The following is a 19,283-nucleotide window of genomic DNA, read 5'->3' as shown; positions in this document are numbered from 1 at the left end:
CCAGGCCAACCCGCCCTGACCCGTTCCCCACCGAAACGTTTCTAAGGGAGGAGAACCTGCCCTCCTATGGAAGCCCCGGGGGTGCCCTGGGCCCGCTGTGCACAGCTAAAGGCAAGTCCCCCGCTGAGAACACAGGCCTGCTCCCTCCACTCGAGGAGGACCAACTCAAAGGATGTTTGCCAGGCACCATCCAGAAGTCCACTTAAACACAAACCCCGTCAGGGCAGCTGCATGGCCCCCCCCCCCCACCCCCTGCGTCTTTTTCCTCCATCTCTAGCCTTCCTGCTATGGCTTCTGCAGAGTTTATTTACCAACATTGGGATTAAAATCTCACCTCTTCCTAAGGCCCAACCAGTGTCTCTTCCTTTCTAGGTGACACCAGAGCTCAGAAGAGCGTGTCGAGGATAGAGGAGCTGCCCTAGCAGCAAAACTGCGCTGGGCCTTCTCCAGCTGAAGCCACTGGGGGTTCCTCGGTGCTGTACTCTGGGCTGCTTATATGGGTCACGTGTCAGGGACAAGTGCCCTGGATTTCTAGTCCTTAGGAAGTGAAGATCCCCTCCTACGCATGCACACGCACACGCACACGCCCACGCCCACGCCCAGGCCAGAAGAGGCCCAAGGTAGCTCCCCGCCAAGTCTTCTGAGCCCAGGCAGATTCCCAGAGCAGTGACTGGTCACGAGGAGGCAGCCAGCAGGTTGGGACTGTGAGGAAAAGGCCAAGGGTGAGGCCCAAACCCCAATTCTTTTGATTACCCATGTAACAAGGGGCCCAGAAAACAGGGCCAGGGCTCCTTGCCAGGCAGTTCCTCCTGCTGGCCTCTCTGGAGGGAAGCCCGAGCCTCCCTGATGGAAGGTTCTAGGCCAGGTCTCCCACATCCCTGGGCCCAGGAACTGACTCAAAGCCTGTGTAGTGTGTGGCCAGGTGGCCCAAACAGGGTGAAAGGGTGAAGGGGTGAAGGAAAGGGCTTAGGAGACTCCAGAGGGAGCGAGAGCAAGGGTATCCAAGACAAAAAAAACAGCAGGGGTTGGGATTCACCTACGTGTGCTGGGGGTGTGAGCCTGAGGGAGGCTGCACCAAGCCCCAAAATGGACCAATGCCCAGGTCCTGGACATCATGGGGCTTTCACGGGGTTGAGGAGAGCACCTCCCACCTCTGTCAGAGGGTCCCATTAGCTCAGCTAATGAAGGTTGAGTTTAGTGGAGACTTCATGACACGGTGAGCTCTGGAGAAGTAAAAAAATCCAAAGATGGCATGTCTTACACACAACAAAAACGGAAAGTGCTTGTCCCAACTTGGAAATTCTATTTTTGAAGCAAACACAACAAATGATTCAGAAATTTTTAAACCAAATCCCAGCGTCTGGTCTTGACCAAGCAGAGAACAGAGGTCACGTGTGGCAAGTGGAGACGTCCCACCCCCACACCCAGGGTGCCATGAGCAACAGCTGGGAGGCAAGCAGGTGTCACCGGGGTCCCAGACATCCACCCGCCCCCTGAGAGGCAGCGGCTGACACCCCTTTACTGTCGTGGTGCCGAGGACTCTGGGAGGCAAGCAGGGATGCTGCCACTGACCCCAGGCTTCCAGTCCTGACCCCAGCTCCCCGGGCTGGGCCCTTGCTGCGCTCTCAGACCAACCAGACAAAATAAGGCAACAGAGGCCTAGAGCTCACAAGCCAGAATTGGCCTTCCTCTCGTCTGGCAGCCGCCCAAACACCAGGAAGAGGGTTACCGGGGGGGGGGGCAGCAACAGCAGGACCCTGCACACAACCCACAGGTCCCCAGCTCGGTCCAGGCCCTCCCTCTCTGTGATTCTAACAAAAGGGGGTCACAGGGAACACAGCCAGCTGGAGAAGGGACTTAAATCCAGACACACCCTGGTCAGTAAAGCTGTCTGCCCTGAGAATGGGTGCTGGCCTCAGTGGAGAGACTGCCTCCCGAGAGCTCAGAGCAGCACCCAGGTGCTGGGGGCGGGGTGGGCTTCAGGGCCCCCCATGTCTCCACGACCCTCCCCCCAACCACGCACTGACAGGCCTTCCACCAACCCAAACCCAACACTTTCCCTTGGTAACTGGCTGCTTTTTCCCTTAATTCTGCCACTTCACTAAACCGTGCAATTTCTGAACTGAGCCAAAAGCCTCTGCTCCTTGGGGTGATTAAGGACACGAGTACTCACACCTGTCCCCACCAAATCCACCCATCACCCCCCTCCCCTCATGGGAGGCCCACGAAGGTCTAAACTCAAGGCTCCACCAGGAAGAGGCGTGCCTTCTGCTTCCTGTGGGGCAGGGGAGTTACGGCTCACGGCCCGCCCCTCTGACTCGGGACCCCATCCTCTAGGTATCCAAAATGCTCCTTTGCCCTTATCAGGTTTTAACGTGTTTCCCCGTGATTCTGGCAGCAGCTTTCAAAGCCAGGGTTGCTAAGCTGGGCTCTCTCGCACGCAGCGCTTTGCAGCCCCTCCTCCCGCCCCTGGTTCCGGGCCGTCAGCCCCTCAGGAAGGGAGGTGTCCTCCTCCAGGCCGCTGGTGCCTTTCACAAACTCCTTGTAGGCGGGCTTCTCCACAAAGGGCCGGCGCCCCAGCAACTCACCATGTCTGCCCTTCTCCAGCAGCCGCTTGCCCGCCTAGAAATCACAGCTGCCTATCACTCAGCCGCTCCCAGGACAGCAGGCGCTGCGAAGGCAAGCCCCAGACCCAAGCCAGGACCTGCCCCGCTCACCTCTTCCACCTGCTCTCGGCAGCCGGGCGGCGGGGCCGGGGCCTGCTCACAGGTGGAGCCCACGGGCACCGCACCTCCTCCTCGGTGAGCTGGGCGGCGGCCTCACGAGCCGGCTTCTCCACCAGCATCTCGCCTTGTCGGGGAAAGTCGAAGGACACGTGGTCCGGCTTTTCGCTCATCCCAAACTGCACAATCTGGAAGGAGCTGGGGGTGAACCTGGCTGGATCCCACCCTGCAGGGGTCCCTGCCCTTTACCTGAGCATAGGCGCTCTGGGTGGCCTTCCTCAAGTCACCCTGGGCCCCTGACCTGTGACCCCCCCCAAAAAAAAACAGCTGCTCGGCCACCCTGCCCCCCAGCATCGTGCACATGTGGTCACAGAACTGCTCCTGTGTGTAGACACTGCTCCCTGGGCGAGTACTGGGCAGAGCCGAGCCCCGGGGGGATGATGGATACCTGTAAGACACAGGCAGGAAGTGCCCCGGTCACTCCGCACACAGAGCTCCTGCCCCATCCAGGTCCCACCCCAGACCAACTTGCCCTACTGTGACCAGCGGTCACAAGGGTGTGGGAGGAGAGGAGCCTCTTGGGCCCTACCCAGAATTAGCAGGTCGGGGTAGGGTCACCCCAAAGATTAGCATGGAAACAACCTCCAGCCTACCCACCCCAAAGTAGCTCCAGAAGAGCCAGGTCCAAAGCTTAGAAGTGAGGGAAATTTAGATCAAACCTCTTGGGTGCCAGGTGGCTGGCATCCAGACTCCACTCCTCCTCTCTGCCACCCACCCCCCCAAGGAATCTTTTGGACCAAACTCTAGACCTAAATTAATTCCTCGACAAGTAACAGTGCTGCCGCTGTGACACGTACTGCGCCCGCATAACCACAGGCCACACAAAGCCACCTGGGTAAGGCAAACGCCCAGGGCTCGAGGCTACGGGCGGAGAGACCGACCCTCGGCAAAGGGTCCGCGCACCCCAGGAGCCAGCCTACCACCGCACACCCAGCCTCGTGGTGGGCCACGGTCCACCACGGTCGCCTTCTCTCTGGGCTGCAGGACCTGTGTCTTCCTCTCAAGGCCTCCACGTCAAATTGCCGGGCCTGTGAGAGGCAGAGGACAAACGGACACCTGGGAAGTGGGCGCCAAATCCCCACCCTCCACCCAGGGAACGCTGGGGGCTGGTCAGAGCCTCTGCTCAGCACGTACAGACTCACAGCCTCCACACACGGCTCAGGCCCAGTTTGGTGCCTGTCCCTCCACGCCAGACACGATGCTGCCTTCTGCTCTGCAGAAGCCCTGCCTCCCCACCTCCAAAGAATGTGTCCCACTCATGCACTTTGCACGCAGCAGACTGCTTTAGGTGGCCCATTTTCAGCCAATGTGATTAGCTATGCTCTGTGGCTCGCTAAGTGACACAGGAAGCATGGAGACAAGGAGTGGTTCCCAACGCTTCCCACACCGTAGCTCACAGGCGGTTAGCAGTACAGAGCAAAGGCACCAACGGCTCACCCGAGCTGCCAAGACAACTCTCCAGAAGCTACCCAATACTCCCCACCCTTCCATACCTGTCACGCTTTAGTGAGAAGATACACACAAAGCAAAGCAGCACTGGTTCTCACGGCTGTGGGGCTGACAACACAGGAAGGGCAGCCGCTGGCTATCTGGGCACCTCCCTGATCTCCGTCCCTTAAGTTCTAGCCTTAAATTTTTTTGTGCGAGGATGTTCTCCTGTGCTACCTACCTTCAAACCTCAGTCAGGCTGCAGTAACCACGCAGCCCTGACTGAGCTGTGCGCGAGGGTGGGGTCCAAGGTGCCCAGCTCCATCCACCATCAAGGTGAGGCGTGGGGGTCTGGGGGTCGCTGGGAAAGCAGGAGTCTTCCAGAGCGCCCCTCCCCCCAGGGGCTTTCAGATGCCCCCCAGGGGTCTGCTTTGTCTGCTTTCAGGTGCCTTGTGTGGAACCCTGGGGAGACTGGGACACGCCTGGGAAGTGCCTGGCACCTGACACCTGGGGCCAACCATGTAACAATCGGATACCCGTTCTAGTTCTCAGGGGCCCCTTGCATCACAAGGATTTCCCCTCCCTGGAGGCCGCCCGTGGCCGTAGCTGCAGCTCAGTGCCCTTGCCTTCCTGGTAGCGAGCCCCTCCCACTGCCAGCCATAGCTCCCCAAGATCCCTACCCGCTGACTGCAGGTCCCCGAGCTGCTGAGCTGAAGCCAGGAGGCCAGGCAGCCATCGCCCGCGCTGAAGCACACACTCCAGCACCCACCTTCGGAGGGCTGTCCTTGTGGCTTCCGTGAGGGAGCTCTCCAGGAACCCCCTCCTCCAGTCTGCAATTAGCATCCAAACCAGGGCCTGAGCCACTGCCCTGCAGGCCCCACCTCTCTGAGATTTTAAACGTAGCTCTAGACAGAGCATGAAGGCTGCTGGCAGATTCCCAAGCGCCAAATTTTGGTTTGGAAAACCGCCTACGGATCCCGTGAGCCAAGGGAACTCTGGGTCTTCGTGGCAGACACCAAAATGCCAGCACCCGACCCGGGAAAGGAGAAACTGGTCATGAGTGCCCCGGACTGGGTATTACAAGAGGAGCTCCACGACAGGGATCACAGCTAAGCCAGGCAGCAACTTTGTCAGTCACCAGTTTGGGGCCAGGCCGGTTTTTTGGTTAAGCGCTTACTGAGGTGTAATTTATTCAACATTAAATCCACCCATCTTTTTTTTTTTAATTTTTTTTAACGTTTATTTATTTTTGAGACAGAGAGACAGAGCATGAACAGACAGAGCATGAGGGTCAGAGAGAGGGAGACACAGAATCCGAAACAGGCTCCAGGCTCTGAGCTGTCAGCACAGAGCCCGACGCGGGGCTCGAACTCACAGACCGCGAGATCGTGACCTGAGCCGAAGTCGGCCGCTTAACCGACTGAGCCACCCAGGCGCCCCCAAATCCACCCATCTTAATCAGGGCCACGAAGCCGCCCCGATTGCCTCCTGCCACCTGGGTCTTTGTGTTCAGGAGAAGCACTCTGAGCAGGCCATTGAAAGGCTCGTCAGAGGTGAGCTGGGCAGCCCTGGAGCAGTGGGGGGCCTTCCGCGGGCTGACCTGGGGCCCCAGCGTTACCTCGGCTCACAGGATCCATAGGCGGTTTTCCAAACCAAAATTTGGCACTTGGTTTACCTTGGTTTAAGGGTGTACCTCAAAGACTTCTAGTACGTTTATCAAGTCATACGACTCCTGCCCTAATTTCAGACACTTCCATCATCTGTAAGGTACCCTATGCCTGACGTGGGGGATTCCAGGGCCCACCCTAGCTAACCACACGTGTATTTTCTGTCTCCGCGGACTTGTTATAAACCTCATATAAATGGAATCACACAGTACATGGCCCTTTGTGCCTGGCTGCTTTCACTTGACATAATATTGGGAGGTTCATCCCTATTGTAACACGTGCCAGTATTTCTTTTCATGGCTGAATAATATCCCATTTTACATACACACCTTTTGTTTATCCATTCATGCACTGATGGACGTTTGGGGTGTTTCTACCCTTTGGCTAGTGTGAACAACATTGCTGTGAACACACGTACACGTCTTTGTGTGGACAGGTTTTCAAGTCTCCGGGGTAGATACCTACACGTGGAGTTGCTGGGTCATAGGAGGGCCCCGTACTTTACTTTCTGAACAGCCGAACTGACTCCCAAAGCCCAGTCAGCCCAGTTTACGCTCCCATCAGCAGCCCTATTAGACGTCCTGTACCTCTACATCCACGCCAACTCTGTCTTTCACAGCCGTCCGTGGCATGGAAGTGCTACCTCATTAGATTTGCATTTGCCTAATAAATCATGACACTCAGCATTCTGTCATGTGGTTTTCGGTTGTCTATCTTCTCTGGAAAAATGTCTTTTCTAACCCTTTGCCCATTCTTAGATTGGGTTTTATGTTCTGGATTCTAGACCCTCATCAGACGCATGAGTTCCAAATATTTTTCTCTGTTCTCTATACTTGCCTTTTTATTCACTCAGTAATGTCCTTTGACACAAAAAAAGATTTCAATTTTTATTAAGTCCGATTTATTTTTCCACTTGTTGCTTGTGCTTCTGGTATCGTATTTAAGGAACCACTGCCAAGTCCAGAGTCATGAAGATCTGGTCTTCCATGTTTTCTTCTAAGACTTTTATAGTTTTAGCTCTGAAATTCAGGTCTTTTACCCACTTTGAGTTACCTTTTGTATCTGGTGCCAAGGTCCAATTTCATTCTTTTGTATGTGCATATCCCATTGTCCTAGCACATTTTTTTGAAGAGACCGTCCTTCCCCCATTAAGCGGTCTTCACAACCTTAAGAGAAATCAACTAAGCACAGATGTACAGGCCGCATCTGTACTCGTGAGTTTTCCTCTGTCAGTATGTCCGCCTTGTCAGGGCCGTGTTTTGTTCACCGAGCTTTGTGGCAAGTTCTGAAATAGGGACGCAGGAGTCCTCCAACTCCGTCTCCTTTCATGAGACTGTTTTGGCTACTTGGGCACTTTGCAACTCCGTGTGAATTTACTTATTTACTTACTTAGGATTTGGTTTCATTTTTGTTTTTGTTAAGTGGGCTCCATACCCAGTGCGGAGCCCAACGCAGGGCTTGAGCTCACGACCCAGAGGCCAAGACCTGAGCTGAAATCAAGAGTTGGACACTTAGCCAACTGAGCCACCCAGGCGCCCCTCCACGTGAATTTTAAGACCAGCTCTTCCATGTCTGGCTTTTAATAACCGTACAAATGTCTCCTGTACATCTCCTTCCCTCCACCTTCACCTTGTTATTGTCACAGATTACAGCTTTCTACATTACATACCCATCACAGAAATTGTAATTATTGTTCTATGCACTTGTCTTTACCAGTACCACTGTTATTTCTTCACATGGCTTCAAGTTACTGGCTAGCACCCTTTCATTTCAGCCTGAAGACTCTCTCTAGCATTTCCTGTAGGCTACGTCTAAACACAATGAATTGCCTCAACTTCTCAGTACCTGGGAACGTCTTAATTTCCCCTTCCTTCCTGAAGGGCAGTTTTGCCAGATGCAGAATTCTTTGTTACAGGTTTTCTCTTTCATACCTGGAACATGTCACCCCACCGCCTTCTGCCCTTCTGAGTGTGTAAGGAGAAATCCGTTATCAAGTCTCACTGATGACCCTTTGTACACTGTATCCTTTCTTTCTTGCTGGTTCCAAGCCTCTCTTCGGCTTTAACAGATGATGATGAGTCTCGATGGATCTTAGAGTTCATCCCTACTTGAAATTCACTGAACATCTCGGGAACGTAGATTCCTGTCTTTTATCCAATTTGGAAAGTTCTGACCCATTATCTCTTCAGATATTCTCACTGCCCCTTTTCCTCCGTCCTCTCCTTCTGGGACTGCCATAATATGCATGTTGGTAGTGTCCCATCTGGTCCTAGGTTCTGTACATTTTCCGTTCCTTCTTCTTCCTGCCCCTCAGACTGGGTAATATTAGCCTATCTCCAAGTTTGCCAATATTTTTCCTCTGCAGCTCACATCTGCTATTGAGCCCTCTAGTGAACTTTTCATTTCAGTCATGTACTTTTCTGCTCCAGAATTTCTATCTGGTTACTTCCTGTAATTTGTTTTCTTACTAATATTCTCTTTGTTGAGACACACAGTTCTTCTGGTCCCCTCTGGCTCTATAGGCATGCAACTTTAAGACAGGTGACATTAGTATTTTTCTAGTAACCCTAATGTCTGTGCTACCTTGGGGACAGTTTCTGTCCATTTCTTTCTCCTGTGAATGAACCACACTTACTGTTTCTTTGCATACTTTGTAATCTTTTGTTGAATCATTAGCTAAGTTTTAAAATGTCTTTTTTCTCATTTACTTTTGTTACTACATTATAGCGCAAAGAACGAGCAAAAATGTTAAAGGAGAACTTTACACGTCAGGTTCCCAAGGAACATTCAGGTTTTATTTATTTTTTTAATTTTTTTAATGCTTATTTACTTTTGAGAGAGACAGAGACGGAACGTGAGTGGGTTAGGGGCAGAGGGAGAGGGAGACACAGATCTGAAGCAGGCTCCGGGCTCCGAGCCGTCAGCACAGAGCCCGACGTGGGGCTCAAACTCACGAGCTGTGAGATCACGACCCGAGCCGAAGTCGGACGCTCAACCGACAGCCCCCACGCGTCCCAGGAACATCCAGGTTTTAAAAAAAACTGGATCTCCCACACAGGGGCCTGAGGCGCACGCGGAGATGAAGGCTCAACAACATGAGAACCACAGAGCGCCACAGCTTGCACTTATTTATGTGGCTCTCGAAAATGTATCAACAGTTCTTTTCCTCTAAGAATTCTTGTGTCCCCTTCTGTGTGTGAGGACAGAGAGACCATTCTCTGTCCCTGCGATGTCGACATTCACAAAGGCTGGGTCTGCCTCTCGGGGACAGCGGAATCCACGTGACCAGCCTGAGAGAGGAGGGCAGTTCGATGAGGCAGCTGCCGCAGGAGGCTGGTGAGGTCCTAGGTCATCCTGCTGAGTCTGGGCAGCCTCTAATGTATATCTGGGACGAGAGTCTGGGAGGCCTATTCAAGTTTCTTAACTTTGGTGTATAAGTGGACATGGGAGTCACAAGGAGGAAGAACAGAGAGCACATTCTTTGCAGGAAACAGACCGGCCTGGTCGGATGAGAACGCCTCACACATCATCTTGTGGCCAACAAACGTGCACTCCTATGTGTGACCTGACCCCAGCCCTCACCCCGCACTGGGCAGAACACCAGGGAGATGGCAGATGGCAGCACAACAGTGGGAGGGGACAAGGCTGCACAGCAGAATGTTCCGGGGATGGCAGGGCTCATCACAGTAATCACAGTAATCATTAGGCTTCCAAAGGGCTGCTGAGTAGACGATGACCTGGGCAGGAAGCCCCCTGGGAAAACCCTAAACTCCCAGTGCTTAAACCACCCTGGTGGGGAAACAAGTTTCCTAGTACAGGATCTTGGTTTCAACTACAAAGAAAAGAGAAAAGCAAGGGGAGCCCCCAGGTTGGGAGCTGACGCCCAAGACCGTATAATGCAGCAACGGCTCCTCACTGCGGTGGGTCTGTGCTCGGGCATTAGGGAGGCCCCTGCACTAACAACTCACCAAGTCTAAACCGAATTAAACTAGAACTTCAGATGGCTACAAATCAGCTTTGGGGCTAATCATCTCCGAGGCCTCTGATGTCTCTCAACAGATTCAAAGTTCCAAAGACAAAGGTGGGCACAAGCCAGCACTGAATCCTACAACCAGAAACCACCTACCAATCGCATGTAACACCCGAGGCCATCCCCGGCCTGGCCAACACTCACCTGTGAGTGAGCACCGTGACAGCCCAAAGGGAGCACTGCGAGCGTCCTTATGGGGGTCTCCCACCCAGCCCAAAGGGAGCACCGCGAGTGTCCTTACAGGGGCTCCCACCCAGCTTCAGTGGGTGTAGGTGGGCTGTGAAAATGGACAATCTGCCTTTGATGTCGGGGCCTAACAAAGACAGAGACACACAGACGGTCAGAGCAGAGTCACTTGTAGCCACTTTGCAAAATCTACAAGGACAGCCTGGGGCTCCAGGCACCTTCCCTGCTTCACACTTAGTTATCTGGAGTCAGGAAGCAATGATGAAGTATCCCGAAGGTCAGGTACACTTACCTCCTGTTTTTTTTGTTTGTTTTTTTTTTTGAGAGACAGTGCGGGGGGGGCGGGGAGGCAGAGAGGGAAAGAGAATCCCAAGCAGGCTCTGTGCTATAAGCACAGAGCCCGACAAGGGACTCAAACTCACAAACTGTGAGATCGTGACCTGAGCTGAAACCAGGAGTCGGAGACTAAACCGACTGGGCCACCCAGGCGCCCCTACGTGAAATACTTTCAAAATAACAATGTTGATAGTACTATCTGTGATACAACTAAAAAATCTGAAATGTTCTCTGTAATTCCTTTTGTCCTTGGAAAGGCTCCCATTCAGTGGGTAAAGTCAAGATAATGCACTGTTTCTTCGTCAGTAATGAACTATTTAAAAATGGTGTTGCAATGATAGGATAGTTATTTGAAGAAAGATCAAATTTATGCAATATCTCAAGCTATATATCAGAATAAAGTACAAATGGGTCAGAGACGTAAATGTAAAAAAAATAAGTCATAAACATGATAAAGATGTGTCCATAATATGAAAATAACGAGAGATTCTTTTCTAACTATAATTCGAAACCCAGAAGTTGCAAGAGACCCATCACAATTAAAGTGTTGAAAGCAAAAGACAAAGAGGAAATCCTGAAGCAGCAACAGAAAAGATTCATCACATAGAGGATAACAGCAATATGACGACTGGTGCCTGGCACCTCATCAGAAATAGTAAAATGAAGGCAGTGGAACAAAATATTCAAAGCAGTGAGACAAGAAAAATTTTTTAAAGTCAAACACGAATGCTATATCCAGCAAAACTATCATTAATCAGAGCAGGGGCACCCGGGTGGCTCAGTCGGTCAAGTGTCCGCCTTCGGCTCAGGTCACAATCTCATGGTTTGCGAGTTCAAGCCCCCTCGTACACTCAGCTCTTGAACTCATTAAAACACCTTCATGACTGTGCTGCCTCTAACATCAAATCCATTCCCGGGGCCATGAGCCGACAGTGAGCAAGATGAGGACCACCCTGGGCAGCAGGGCAAGTCCACGCGGGACAGACGCGCTCTCAAAAACGGAAAGGGCCAGGGAAGAGGTGATGTCAGTTGTCAGAGCAAAAGGTGAGGGTGAGCTCTTCTTGTCTACCCTCTAAGTTTTTACAACACCGCGCCAGAAACATGGATGTATCACAGCACTCCCACCTGTATGGTGAAGTGACGTTTCTGCAGGCCCAGCCACACCTGTCACTCCCAAAAGTGGATTGCCGGGAGACAGCAACTAGCAGCACCCAAGGGCATCCACAAGCTTCCACTTTTTCCAAATGTTAATATTAACCACTGCAGGGCCCTGATCAAACGAACCACCCCCAGGGGCACCTGGGTAGCTCGGTCGGTTAACGGTCCGACTCTTGACCTCAGCTCTGGTCTTGATCTCTCAGGGTGAAAAGTTCAACCTTTGCATTCGGCTCTGCACTGGGCATGGAGCCTGCTTAAAAAGGAAGAAGTAAAAAAAAAGAAAAGAAATCGCCTCCAAATACACAGGTAATGATCTAACCAACCTAACCTTTAGCACAAGGGCATGAAGCCCCAAACCTGAGCGCCATGTGACCGGCAGGCTTGCTGATGTAGATCAGTCAGTCACACCGGCCAGGATGCATCAGAGCCGGGTCAAGGAGGTCAGGGCGGTTGGTGCCAGCCACCACCACCACGTTCGTGAAAGAGGTGAACCCTGGACATGAGAAGCAAGGGCGCCCGAGGAGGGGGCTCGGCTGGCACCCACTGGGGTAGTGCTGTATCCCCAGACAGCTCTCCCCCTCTCTCTGGTCCTGACGCCTTGTCCTCTTCTGCACACCTGCTCATCCTTCTAGGGACCCTGGCCTCCCTGAGCCGCCCTGCACTGGCTCTGCTCTTCCTCTGCTCACTCCAAACGGACTACAGAGGCCATTCAGCGGGGCCAACGCTCCTGCCCGGGGCTGGCTCTGGGGCCCCTCCCTCTGACCCTTCACGGGCAGGACACAAACAGCACACCACTGGCTCTGGTTGTCACAGACCCCATTGCTCTGGCTGAGACGCGTCTCCGTCAGAGAGCAGTCAGACGTTCCCCGGCTAACTGGGACCCCCCAGGACCTGGGCCCACGTGTGGACCTCCATCTTGACTCACCACTGGTTCCTGACAGCTTGACACTACCCGATGCCACCCCCCAACCCCTGGGGAGCAAGGAGACTGTCCACGGTGTCAGTGCCCCAGCTACTTCCCAAGGTCTCCATCCACCCAGCCCTAGTGGGCTCACAAGGCCCAGGGAACTGGAATAGTCAAGGGCAGGCAGGACTGCAGAGAACGGGGGCCGCCAGCAGAGAAAGTGGTGGTGTTCCCACCCTCTTTCCCCCGAATGCTCTCTCCCATCAGCCCCTTGAGACCTCAGAACAGAGTACTAACCTAGTTAGAATCACGGTTGGATACGAGCTATGACAAAGGGTTTTGGAACGCCTTGTCTGGGCAGAAAGAATCTAACACAGTAAGCCTCTCAAGCTCTGCTTATAAGGTGGCCCCCAGCTGGCTCTGGGACCTGAGATTTGGGGAGGGTCTCCACTGCTCCCTGATAAGAGGGGCTCCCTAGGCCTAATCTGTTTGTACAGTGTGGTTTTGCTGCGCACCTGCCTTCCTCCCGGGAGGCTGGGATTTTGGTACATACTGGGCAGAGAGTGCCACAGGACCAGCCCCCACTGAAAACCTTGGTCAACTACATGCCCACATGTCGTCACAGCTCCATGCCAGGAAAAGTCGGTGCCTCCTGCACGTCCTGAGGGAAGCTGCAGCCAGCTTCCCTGGACCACATTCTTCCCCGCGCGGATTCTGCTCTGTGTCTGTCACCAGTCGTGGTCGTGGGTACAGCTACACATGGGGTCCTAGGAGTCCTCCTAGTGAATCACCAAACCTGGGGTACTCTTGGCAGCCCCAAGATGAAGATGAAAACTTGCCATGGGACCAGTGAAAGCATCTCCAAATTTGAAAAACGTTCACCATGTAGACATTTCCAGTGAGATAGCAGCACGCCTGACAAGCCGCCAGACACACTGAGCTGGAATCACTTTGAGGAGAAGTCTGAACTGAAAGAAAGAGAGAGATTTTGGGACATGGAGTGGGCTCACACCCATGAGACTCTGCGTCAGGAAGGGCAGCAGGAGAGAGGTTCAGAGGGGAAGGAGCAAGGCTCCAACCACACCATCCTGCAGGCACCAAGGCCTACACTAGGAGAGGTGGGGGAGCCCTCATCTACCTGGTCCACCTCCCCAGGAGGGCCTCACCTCTCCTCATCTCACCACCCCATCTCCACTAACCCCTCCTGCTGGTAGGGAGGGGGCAGTGGGGGGCCTCTGTGGATCTAACATAGCTTTCTCCATTAAGTCTGCCTGAGAGCAGCCTTCCTACAAACAGAACCATCAGGGACGCTCACTCACCCAGGGAGTTGATAGAAACAAAAGCCGGAGGAGGGTCACGCGAGATGTGGCAGTGCCGACAGGACAGGCCTGCTCTCGGCGGCTGTCAGCAGCGTGCACTCACCATCCATCCCTCCACAAGCATCTGGTTCAGCGTGCTCTCCCGGTCACTCTGGCTTCCGAAATGCCCTCGGCCTCCTTCCCGCCAAACGCATCAATATCATCAATGAACAAGACACAAGGAGCGTTTCTTTGGGCCGCTGCAAACATGTCACGAACCTAAAGTAGGAATCCACACAGAGAGTCTATTTTGCTCCTGGTATGAAAACAAAAATGAGTGTTTGTTAACCCAAGTCTCTGCTTCTCTTCTCCGGAACCCAACCCTTATCTCAACATGTGCGGCGTGCTCTGTGCTCACTGCCGGGTCCACACAAAGACCGGGGCTGTCTGACTCGAGGACAAGCGCCCACCTACCCTTGCTGGCCCAATGCCGACAAATGTTTCCAGGAACTCTGACCCATTCACGGTGATGAAAGGCACACTGGCCTTCCCCGCAGTGGCTGTGGCAAGAAGCAGCTCCAGTGCCAGGAGACCAGTGGGCATGGCTCCCTGAAACAGAAAGGTGATGCCGGGCTCTTAAAGGGGACAGATGGGACCCAAAGACAGGCCCGTTTCTGATTTAAACGGGTGACTTCCAGGCGTCACTAACAAGAATCCCATGAGATGATGCCCCATTCTTCTAGTCCGAGGTTCTCCTTCTAATATTTTCTTAGAAAATTAGGGGCGCCTGGGTGGCGCAGTCGGTTAAGCGTCCGACTTCAGCCAGGTCACGATTTCACGGTCCGTGAGTTCGAGCCCCGCGTCAGGCTCTGGGCTGATGGCTCGGAGCCTGGAGCCTGTTTCCGATTCTGTGTCTCCCTCTCTCTCTGCCCCTCCCCCGTTCATGCTATGGCTCTCTCTGTCCCAAAAATAAATTAAAAAACGTTGAAAAAAAAAAAAAAAAAAGAAAATTAAACCACGTTCACCATAAAAAGTTCAAATACCACAGACACACGAAAGCCCATCCACCTAAGCAGGCCATGTCTTCACAAGAGCTCCCGAGGGCAGGGCTTGCTGGGTCAAAGGGTCTGAATGTCTAACGGGTGCCGTCAAACCGTTCTACAAAATAGTGACACCAATTCACACTCTGGTAACACACCTCGGTGTTCGTCTTATGGATTACCGTCACACCTGAAAACTGAAAAGAAATTTCAAGCAGGGAATTTCTACTGCCCCATTTCCAGTCAAGGGTGTGGGTTAGCATCTAGTTACCTCAGAGGAGACCATACAGTGTTTTTTCCTTGAGTCTTTAAAAACAACAACAAAGCACTCACGAAGAGGTAGGGGGAAGGAGTCACAAAACTCAAGTCCACAACATGGTGCTGGACCCCATGTTCCCGTGAACGTGGGTTAGGGTCACGGTGCGCCATGAATCCACCTCTGCCAGTCGCGTGACCACACGCACAACTGAGAGTCCAGGGTACGTGTGTCCACATCTACTGTAGGCCTTTACGCCCAGGAGGAGCCCACACCCATGTGGGTCCTGATGTCCTCGGCACCACACAGAACGACAGAGACGCCTCCCGCAAGCCCACACACTGCTGGAGGGTCGCACTCCAGGTGAGAGGCCCTTCCTGGTGACCTGACCGCCACACCGCTTATCACACCCACTTTGCAAGCACGTACAAGCAGCTGGACATCCTAAGAAGCAAAGAGAGGCACCCCCTGCGGCACCCAACCACAAAGCCGAGGGGACCAGCAGCTGGGCCAGGCGCTGGCAGATCTCCAGTAGGGAGCACCAGGGCGAGCTGCACCTCTGTCGCACACACATGCTTTCCAGCAAACACTCCCCAGCCTGTAAGACAGGACAGCACCTCCTACCCTCTAGTCCCCAGGCTCACAGCGGTCACCTGTTGCTGTTGTTCAGAACAAACTGTCTAGTGGCGGCCACACTACGGGGAGGAGCTGGAGAAAGCAAGGGTTCCTACAAGGGCCTGTGTCCAAAGAGCAGTCTACACTAGGCGCTCTTAGCCTGGTCCACATAGCCCGGGGATGACTGAAGGGTCTGTGATTCCATTTCCTTTAAGATGCAAATCATTCTGGGAAAAGGACTGGCAGTTTGTCAAGCCATCAAAGGGTCCATGACACAAAGAGGCACCAGCAGAAACACACAGCAGCCAGAATCACAATGGCTGTACAACAACCCTGACCCACACCAACCCCACCCCTCCGTCCAGAGCAGGGTCAAGGGCTCACCATAAGGCAGCTGTATCTGATCCCAAACCTGTTTATGCAAGCTGTGCTTCTATTTTAATTATGTAATTTAACATTGTGTGAACTAAAAAAAAAAAAACCAGGAATAAAAAAAGGTTGTTTCTTCAAAAACTAAGTTGAAAGCTTTGGAAAATAAAGCAATAAAGGCAAACAGCTAAAAAAAATGTCAAATTGAGTAGGAAAGAAAACTCTAAGAAAAACGTCATAAGAAAATACACGGTTCTACACTCAGACTGCTCTAAGTTTTCACTTCATTTAGAGAACAAAACTGTAGGTAACGTGTGGTTTATGCAGGACATTTAACAAAAGATTCTGATCATTGGCACCAAACTAGACGGACAGACTGGCCTCTAAATGAAAAGCCAATAATGTTTGTGCTTCAAGTGAACACAAACACACTTCAGTTGGGTATGGACTGTTCCTATAATTGCACAAGCTCATAGTTCAAAAAAGTAAACTCACAGAGGTTTCAGTTAAGAGGATCTTCACAATTCTGCCCTGGCAAATGCTACTTCCCATGATTAATAAAATACACAATCTCTAGAAAACGCTCAATTGTCCCGTATCTGTCCACACTGACCCATGGTGATCTCTGACTGTGACCTGGAGCTCAGAGCTTTATCATGTTTTCTGAAATCAATACCTTTGGAATTTGGGCTCCTAAGTCCTGACATTGCTTGGGATTCTTCAGGAAATTCACAAACTCCATCATCTCCAACCTGGCCTCTTCACAACCAGCTACATCTGCAAACCACACGTTGACACTGTACTTTAAGACCCTGGCAGTGTCTCCCCAGCACTGAAGAGGTGGCCCCCGTCCTCGCCTGCCATGCCCGGCCCCCATCGGGCCCCCTCCTCACAGCACAGAGGAAGATGCCCACTAGGAGAAGGGCGGACACCAGATTCACAAGGGAAACCTAGAAGATCCAAGAAAACCACTCATCAGTTCCCTCGGGAGAAAGGCTGTGAAGGGCAGACTGATGCTACACAAGGGAGCAGTATCTTTTAAAAACATGTCAGAGCCTGGACACAGCATCCAGCCTTCCCCAATCCTGAGCCTCTCACCCCACACACGTCTGTCTGCCCAGACACCTGAAATTGGGGGTGAGGAGGACGGACCCCAGCACACCCAGCACAGCCCCCTCACAGTTGAGCCCTGTTATACTATTTCTTAAGGGCTGCCTGCCTAAATATTTCACCAATCGATTCTTTCCTCCATGAAAACAGAATTTATTTCTTCATTTTACTATATATAGTAAACTAGCAGATGCCTACAATATGCTCAAAGGAAGCACACTCCAAAACTGGTAAAAAAAAAATTTTTTTAAGTTTTTATTTATTTATTTTGAGAGAGACAGAGAGAGTGAGCTGGGGAGGGGCAGAGAAGGAGAGAGACAGAGGATCCCAAGCAGGCTCCACACTGTCAGCACACAGCCCAACAAGGGGCTCAAACCCACAAACCGCCAGATCATGACCTGAGCCGAAACCCGAGTCGAGCACTTAACTGACTGAACCATCCAGGCGCCCCTCCAAAGCTGATTAAACACTGAACTGTTCTGTATTCAGAACCACAGACTCCAGACTGGAGCCCGACATTCACCCGTCGCTCTCGGTGGCACAGGCCACTGCCGTCTGGTTGGGGGAGTTCAATGCCCAGTTCCCAGCGAGCAGTCTCCAAGTTCCGCTCAAAGGTGTCAACACTGCTGATGTTAAACCACACAAACTTCTGCAGAGACCAAGATTCAAGAGCAGCTTTGGGCTCCCCCTCCAGCCACCACCCCCCCCCCCACCGGTGCTCCTCCAGCAAAGCCTGGGTCTGGCCTCACGAAACCACAGGCTTTGGGTCTTGGATGAAACTATAAGAAGCTCCCACAACTGCAAAGGTTTGTCTGTCCCGTCTTTGTGTCCCTGTGCTATTCTCTCCTCCCAGCTCTCAGATCATGGTTCTTACATGTTACTTGACAAAACCGAGTCACAGTTAAGACTCCTACACCAGGCGGGTGTGGGGTGCCTGGGTGGCTCAGTGAGTTAAGCATCGGACTTCGGCTCTGGTCGTGATCTCATGGTTCAGGACTTCAAAGCCCACGTCGGGCTCTGTGCCGATAGCTCAGAGCCTGCAGCCTGTTTCGGATTCTGTGTGTGTGTGTCTCTCTCTGCCCCTCCCCCACTTACATTCTCTCTCTCTCTCTCTCTCTCTCTCTCTCTCTCAAAAATAAATGAAAATTGTTTAAAAATTTTAAAAAAGAGCCCTACACGGGGATTCTGTTCTACTTGGAACACTGCTATTGCTACACACCAATGTGGTAAACGATCCCCTTAACACGGGTTATTAATCATGGGAAGTAGCATTTGCCAGGGCAGAATTGTGAAGATCCTCTTAACTGAAACCTCTGCTGTTGGGTAGTGAAACCAAGAGAGGCATGTTTTTGAAAACACACACACACACACACACACACACACACACAGAAAACTACACTTTACTTTTTCAATTCTTTTTTAAAGTTTATTTATTTATTTTTGAAAGAGAGAGGAAGGGGGGTGGGGGAGAGAGAGAGAAAGAGAAAGCATGCACCAGGGGAGGGGCAAAGAGAGAGGGAGACCGAGAATCCCAAGCAGGCTCCAAACTATCACAGAGCCCAACGTGGGGCCCAAACGCAAGAACCCATGAGTTCATAGCCTGGGCTGAAATAAAGAGTCGGATGCTTAACCAACTGAGCCACCCAGGTGCCCCTACGCTCTACATTAAAAAAAAGCCCTACGGAGGAACACTCAGCCTTGAACTTACCCCTCACCTCAGATGCCGTCCAGGAGCAGGAATACCACGCACAAACTGTTCACAACCTCCAGCCAGTCCACCTAGGAAAAAGAACGCCAGACCTGCAGAGCAGGGCATTCGGCAGCAAACCACGTGCTTCTGTGCTCGGACGTGCTCCACAGACCCAGACTGTGGCTCTACCTCAGCCTACGCTCTGCAGAACAGATCCGTTTTGTTTTTCTACTAACATGAATACTTTCAGCCTGGGGTATGAACCTATTTCCATTTTAATAAACAGAAACCAATTCAGCAACAGGAGTTAAAATTTGGTACATCCAGGCACTAAGATTCCACACTGCCTTGGAAATCCAGAAGGCACACAAACAACAGTCTTACACTGACTACAGGGCAGTCCTGAGATACAG

The 19,283-nt window shown here is 52.3% G+C and overlaps 1 protein-coding gene across 1 annotated transcript; it reads right to left on the bottom strand.

Annotated features, from left to right (window-relative positions):
* Window positions 1-465: 465 nt before the first annotated feature.
* LOC125916270 (AFG3-like protein 1) lies at window positions 466-17,879 on the bottom strand. Its single transcript, XM_049622403.1, is given in 8 exon segments — window positions 466-2,622; window positions 2,718-2,782; window positions 2,785-2,961; window positions 13,373-13,460; window positions 13,915-13,988; window positions 13,991-14,069; window positions 14,265-14,399; window positions 16,747-17,879. Coding segments are annotated over 8 exon segments (1,071 nt in total). The 5' UTR covers window positions 16,948-17,879; the 3' UTR covers window positions 466-2,370.
* Window positions 17,880-19,283: the final 1,404 nt, after the last annotated feature.

Source organism: Panthera uncia (assembly GCF_023721935.1).
Source record: "Panthera uncia isolate 11264 chromosome E2 unlocalized genomic scaffold, Puncia_PCG_1.0 HiC_scaffold_20, whole genome shotgun sequence".
Lineage (NCBI taxonomy): Eukaryota > Metazoa > Chordata > Mammalia > Carnivora > Felidae > Panthera > Panthera uncia.
This window is presented reverse-complemented; position numbering and strand designations above follow the sequence as displayed.